General features: G+C 39.0%; 1 protein-coding gene and 1 pseudogene across 1 annotated transcript; both read left to right on the top strand.

Moving 5' to 3' along the window:
• The first annotated feature begins 4,285 nt into the window (after window positions 1-4,285).
• Window positions 4,286-5,837, top strand: LOC125614762 (rho GTPase-activating protein 29-like). The gene has a single exon (XM_048797658.1). The coding sequence runs from the start codon at window positions 4,286-4,288 to the stop codon at window positions 5,189-5,191; it is 906 nt and encodes a 301-aa protein (XP_048653615.1). The 3' UTR covers window positions 5,192-5,837.
• An 81-nt stretch (window positions 5,838-5,918) lies between these two features.
• Window positions 5,919-6,909, top strand: LOC125614761 (annotated as a pseudogene).
• Window positions 6,910-6,917: the final 8 nt, after the last annotated feature.

Genomic DNA, 6,917 nt, shown 5'->3' with positions numbered 1-6,917 from the left:
CCTGTTTTAAAGTTTCATGAGATGTTGACAGTATGTTTTTGTAGGTCATATTATCTTGTGCTAATCTTCATTCTTGCCCAAGTAAAATCTGTGCTCTTTAGCATTTTGATATTTTTACCCCTTACTCATAAAACCCATGGGTTTCTGATTCATTTTATAGATTTTGTTCACTATTCTATGTTTGTTCCAATAAAACAGCTGAAGATTATGCTATTTGGGGGGCAGATGTGAATATAATGTGTTTAGGATAGAGATGAAGAGTTTTAAAATCCCATAATGAAGCTTAAAGCTTAAACTTCATTTAAAGTTTAGAATTTCACTCATTATCTATTAATTTGTTATTAACATAAATATAATTTATAGTCAAGATTTTGATTTGCTTTCTAAGTCACTTCTCTACCAAACATATATATTTTATTTTATGGGCAGGGATGAAGCTCAGTATTAGAGTGCTTGCATAGCATGCTTGAGGTCCTAGGTTCAATCTCCAGTACTGAAAAAGATATCAATAAATACAGATTGACTTTAGATTTTGTTAATCTAAAGGGACATGCTAAATTAATTGAGTAACTCTCACTTATAGTTGACTTTAACAAAGAACACAGGCAGAAGATTTTTTCAAAATATTTATTTTTTGGTTGTAGCGGGATGCAATACCTTTATTTTATTTATTAATTTTTATGTGATGCTGAGGATCAAACCCAGGTCCCCGCATGTGCTAGGCAAACACTCTACCTCTGAGCCATAACCTCAGCCCAAAGGTATTTTTTACCCATAGATGAATCTAGTATCATCCTGATAGCTAAACCAGGCAGAGACAGATTTCCTTATATAGTCATAGAAATAACAAGCTGACAGTGTTTGAAGTAAAACCAGAACATTGATAGTGGCAATAGAACAGAGAGATGTTCAGGAGAGAGAATCATTTAGGCTAGAAAACTAGCTGTGGGCAGCTGGGAGTGTGGCTAGTGATAGAACACTTGCCTAGCACATGGGAGACACTGGGTTTGATACTCAGCACTGCATAAAAATAAGTAAATAAAATAAAGGTATTGTGTCCATCTCTACGTAAAAATTATTTTTAAAAAAAGAAAACTAACTGGGCAGTGAGAGAGAAATTGACAGTGATGTTTCGTTTCTAGTATAAGAAATGGGGAATATATCCCACATACAAAGATGGAGCAATTTTTAGAGGTGTTTTTCTTCCTTCTGCTACTGAGTTCAGTAGTTCCTTCTACTTACATGCATTTTATCCTAAAATAGTACTCTGAAACTCAGTCTGGTGTGGGGTAAATATCATAATGAAACAAAGGATTCTTTCCCTAGACCCACCAAACTTGACCCTTGACAAACGTTTTGTAGTCTTCTATAGCCTGAGTTTTCTCCACCCTTCTCAAGTCATAGTAAACTACCATTAAGGACATCTATTAGGCAAATCTCATACACTTTATGTGTTCTTCTTTTCAGGGTTGTAGACCATTCTGAAGAAAACCTAATGAACTCAAAAAACTTGGGGGTGGTATTTGGACCCTGTCTGATGAGGCCCAGGCCTACAACCACTCCTGGTACCATCTCCTCCTCTCTTGTTGCATATGCCAATCAGGCCCTGTTGGTAGAGTTCCTCATTACCAATGCACAGATGATCTTCGATGGGTCCCTAGAGTCACAAAATGTTTCATCTAGTACTGATGTTGTTGCACCTTGGGTGGATAAAAGCCCTCCTTCCAAACCCGTAATATCAACAGAACATTCCACAAAGTCACAATATTTTTCTACAAAGCAAGTGAGTTTTGACCATTACATAATTGGATTAAATATGTGATGTTTATGTTAACAAGTTAATAGTCTTTGAACTGTTTGTTTTTGAGATGTGTTTTGCTTTTAGTTTAAAACTTTTCTTGTATCAATAGGATATCCACACTGCAGATATTGAAATTAAAAATTATGAATTGGCTACATCATTTGAGGAATCAGAATGCAAGCAAAATGCATTGGAAAAATGGGATGCATGTCTCATTGGTGAGTGGTCATGTAACATATATCTTTGCATATTTCAAACCTTGCCAAGAAGTCGTGATTAAAAACCAAGGTGAGGACTGGGCTTGTAGCTCAGTGGTAAAACGCTTGCCTTGGCATGTGTGAGGCCATGAGTTGGATCCTCAGTACCATATAAAACAAATAAATAAAGATAAAATATTGTGTCCATCTACAATACTCATCCTTTAAAAAAAAAAACAAGGTGTATTAAGTTGAGGTAAGTTCAAACTTCAAGGTTTTATTAGTTAACTTTTCTAGCCACTGAGAAAGTTTAATGAATGTCATTTAAATGAATATCATGCTTTGTTTCTTTCTTGTAAAAAGATATCTTGAAGTTCATAAATTAATTTTGTTCTCTTTCTGAGATTTGTTTTCACCTTTACTTCTTTGTCATCAATTAAAGTCAAAACAGAAAAAAGCTGGACTCCTGAAACTCAAAAAAATAGACTCCTAAAGTTTTTTGATGTCCCTTTACCTGTGGCCTAAATTTTAGCACATTAAGCACACATGTCTTCCATTTTCTTGGGTCCAGTCTTTTTGTTCACTGTTTTTTCATTGCTTTATTTCAGTGAATGGTTTCTGGTAAGGGGTTGAAAACCTTTCATTCATTACTGCTTTAGTAGAGCTAAATCCGAATTTTTCAATATATAGCCATAAATGTTAAATTTGATATATAAAATTAATGAAATATCAATTAGTGTAGCCTGATAAAGTCTAAAAACAAAGACAGTCCATTACCTCTCTGCAAAGAAAAGCACTGGACTCACTGATTCCATTTATATGATTTGATCTTATTAGCACTTCTGTGCTATGAACCTTGGCCTCCTTTAAGCCATAGCTAACAGTCTGAGGAAGGTAAATAATGCCAAAGGTCATGTCCCTAAATTATCATTGATTCAGGGTTTGAACCTCATCCTCTCTCATTCATAAATGTAACCTTGTTTCGCTGTCCAATGAAATTGGATTCCCAGGTAGGTATAGTAATAACAATAAATAATTTTAAAATATTTGAAATTTCCATTACATACCAGGTAATTCTGAGCCTTTTCTTTAGAAGATCATTAACACCACATGCCAACATATCTCCACATAGGAGTCTGTCTTGACAGAAGAAGGCAAGTAGGGCTAGTGCACTAGGCTTGCCCAGGGCAGAAATGGAGCTGGAGCTGAGACAGCACCCAGGCAGCTAGAAGTGGTGCTAGAAGTTCTGCAGGACTGTAAATATGTTCTGGTGGTTGCCATCCAACCACAATGGCTCAGCTCCCTTTTATCAATGTGGAGAAGGGTCCAGGACAGCAAATCACATGAGCACTGCCTGGGAACCAGGGAAGAGAGGCCAGCAGCCTCAGGTGAAGAAGGAGGTCAGATGAGATGATGACCTGCAATCATCATCAAGTGATGCTGCTGTGCACCTGTCTGCAAACCACTGCCTAAGGATACCGGAGAAGGACCAGGTGGCAGGGATGAGAACTGAGGGCTATGAACAGGGCTGTTGGAAAGCCATCAGACCAGTGGCAAGGCACACAGTTGTCTGATGTTTCTCAGCAGGGAGACGAGGATCATGACCAGATGGCTGCACCTTTCTAGCAACAGGAGCTTCTGGGGTACATGCAGCAAAGACAGAGTGGGAGATGCTAGGGTTCTAGGTGAGAAAATAGGGACCTTGGGACCAGACGAGAGGAGAAAGAGAAGGAAGTAAGTGTGGAGTCTCCAGGACCAGTAGCACAATGGCAATTTTGACAGCTCTTCAACCTTCCTTTGTCCAGAGGATGTTACCATGTATTAGTGGATCAGCTGGGAGAGCATCCAAGTCCTCTCTGGTGTGTTGCCCACAGTATGGACAGAATGTAGCTGGAAAGCAGATTAAGTGACAGGCAAAGTCCTTGGGATTCAGGACATGGCATTTGTTGGTGTACAGAATAGTGTTACTGTTCTAGAGTTACCATTGTCTGCCTGTTGAAATCAGGGAAGTCTTAACACAGAAAATATTCATTCATTGGTAGTATATTAAAACAAGTTACTACAGGAAGTGGTTTTTTTATTTTATTTGCTTTGTGACTATTTGTTTTATTAAGATAAATTTTACAAAGTAATGCTTTAATTAAAAATGTGCCTTTAATATTGTATGGATTTTTAATTCCTCTGCATAGATGACTGAGAAAATAATGTTGGAAAAAATATGTAAGACTCTGTTGTTTGAGAGAATGCCCATTCATAAATAACCACACTTCCTTATTAACCAAGCTTCATGAAGTTAAAAAAAATCTCTTCTTTTTCAGATCACAAAGAACTTGAATCATCATCACAAAAGATGGACACTATGTGTAAAACCATGAAACCACTTAGTCTGAAATCTGATGTGACAACAAATGATATACAGAGGCCTATGCCAAGCCCCAAGATCAGATGTTTCTGTTTGCCTGTAGATAGGTTCCATCTTGCAAGCTCTCCTAATGAGAAAAACAGCAGAAATGTGGGAAATGTCAATTCAGACAAGTTTTGCCAGAATCTTACCTTTGAAGGGCTTAATAGAAAAGATACCCCTACTAGTTTTGGCTCCCAAATTAATGGTTTTGATCAGCAGATTCCACAAAAAACTCAGGGACAACAATGTGAACCAACTCAGGGACAACAATGTGAACCAAAGAACTTAACTGGCACGAGTGCAGTGATTGTGCCAAGTGTACTCCAGGAAAAAGTGACAATGAGCATCAAGGTTAGTGGTGACCATTCCAATGGTGCCACACAGCCCAACACGCCAGCCAGTTCAGCAAGAGAGACACCAGTGAGACTGTCCTCTCATTCTCACCGTCTTGCTCCTGCAAGAGCACCCAGAATACTGCAGCCCCATCTTGGGACAACATTTTACAAACCACCTACCCTGACCAGCAAAGTGAGGGGGACTGAGGAGAGACCAGCTTCACCTTCAGAAGCAGTGCCTCATAGCACGGCTCTTAATCCCCTGAGTCATGTGGAGAAATCTGTTCCAGAGGCAGACAGCACATCAGCTTATGCTTTGAATCCAGCTGCTGAGCCTAAAGAGAACTCTGAGGAGCTCGGCCTACCTGACATGAATCCAATGTGTCAGGGACTCAGGCTAAAACAAATGGAAGAGTTACAAGACCTTGAATTTGAAATGCCACAGTTTGTGTAGTTGTCAAAATTCAGTTTTTCTTTTTCTTATTTCATTTTTATGCATTGTGTTTATTTTATGAAAGAATATTGTAACAGAACCCCTTTTGTATAGGATTGCCAAAGTGTATATTTTGCCTTTTGGCCTTGTATTGTCTTTGCTAGTCATATAGAATGGTAGTGTTTTAGTCATATAGGATGATAGTGCTCACTGGTATTGTCTTTAAATTCTGTGTTTTTGAAGTTATGCATAAAATAAGTATTATAATTTTAAATTTAAAATAATTTTCTCTATAAAATGATTCATGTAAATGCATCTTTAATGTATAATATTGTTCTCAACAAATAGGGGCAGTAGGGGAAAATGAGCTTTATTTTGGAGCAAACCTGGTGCTGATTCATAAAATGCTTCTGAATGCAAGTGCCTGAAAAATCTTGATTGGGTATGAATATATTTTTTCCCACATAATGTTCTAGTGCATCTTTGAACACTTGTGTTGTTATAGCATGTATGGAAGCATTGGCAATTCATTTAACTTTTTTAATATTTACATAGTGGCCTAAAAGCTTGCGAATCTGTGTTTACTAGCATTCTACTTGTCAATTTTTACATATGGTAATTAATACAATTGTAGAAAGAAAATGCACTTCAATACTAAAAAGTCTGAGAATTGGCAGAGACAACACAGAAGGACAGAGTTGAGGCATCTCGAGTGTAAGAGACCTGTAACCTCACTCCTCTCAGCTGCAGCCTGTTGCTGGATTGCCTGCAACTTCTGGCTGTCTGCTGACGAGAGCAACTGGCCAACAGCTAGGGCAAGATGAAGCTCTCTCTGGTGGCCATGGTTCTGCTGCTGCTCTGCGCAGCACGGCTGAGGAGGATGACAAGAAAAGGACATAGGTACCGTGTTCAGCATCGACCTGGGGACCACTTACTCCTGCGTCGGGGTGTTCAAGAATGGCCACTGGAGATCATCTCCAACAATCAGGGCAAGTGCATCAGGCCGTATTATGTGGCCTTCACCCCTGAAGAAGAACGTTTGATCCGCGATACAGTCAAGAATCAGCTCACCTCCAATCCTGAGAACACTGACTTCGATGCCCAGTGGCTCATTGGCAGCACTGGGAATGACCCTTCTGTGCAGCAAGACATCAAGTTCTTGCCTTTCAAAGTGTTTGAAGAGAAACATAAACACAAACCATACATTCAGGTTGATATTGGAGGTGGGCAAACTAAGACATTTGCTCCAGAAGAAATCTCTGCTATGATTCTCACTAAAATGAAAGAGATTGCTGAGGCTTATTTGGGAAAGAAGGTTACCCATGCAGTTGTTACTGTATCAGCCTATTTTAATGATGCCACTGGCAAGCGACCAAAGATGCTGGAACTATTGCTGGCCTGAATGTTATGAGGATCATCAATGAGCCTACAGCAGCTGCTATTGCTTATGGCCTGGATAAGAGGGAGGGAGAGAAGAATATCCTGGTGTTTGATCTGGGTGGTGGAACCTTCTATGTGTCTCTTCTCCCCATTGACAATTTGATGTCTTTGAAGTCATGGCCACCAATAGAGATACTCATCGAGGTGGAGAAGACTTTGACCAGCGTGTTATGGAACATTTAATCAGGCTGTACAAAAAGAAGACTGGCAAAGATGTTAGGAAAGAAAACAGAGCTGTGCAGAATCTTTGGCATGAAGTAGAAAAGGCCAAATGGGCCCTGTGTGCTCAACATTAAGCAAGAATTAA

This window comes from Marmota marmota, unplaced genomic scaffold (genome assembly GCF_001458135.2).
Source record: "Marmota marmota marmota unplaced genomic scaffold, marMar, whole genome shotgun sequence".
NCBI classification, from domain to species: Eukaryota; Metazoa; Chordata; class Mammalia; order Rodentia; family Sciuridae; genus Marmota; species Marmota marmota.
The sequence above is the reverse complement of the archived record's forward strand: the minus strand, read 5'-3'. Positions and strand labels throughout refer to the sequence as shown.

Excerpts from the sequence above, each read along its gene's own strand:
- LOC125614762 (XM_048797658.1), top strand. The coding sequence starts at position 4,286 with ATGAAGTTAAAAAAAATCTCTTCTTTTTCAGATCACAAAGAACTTGAA.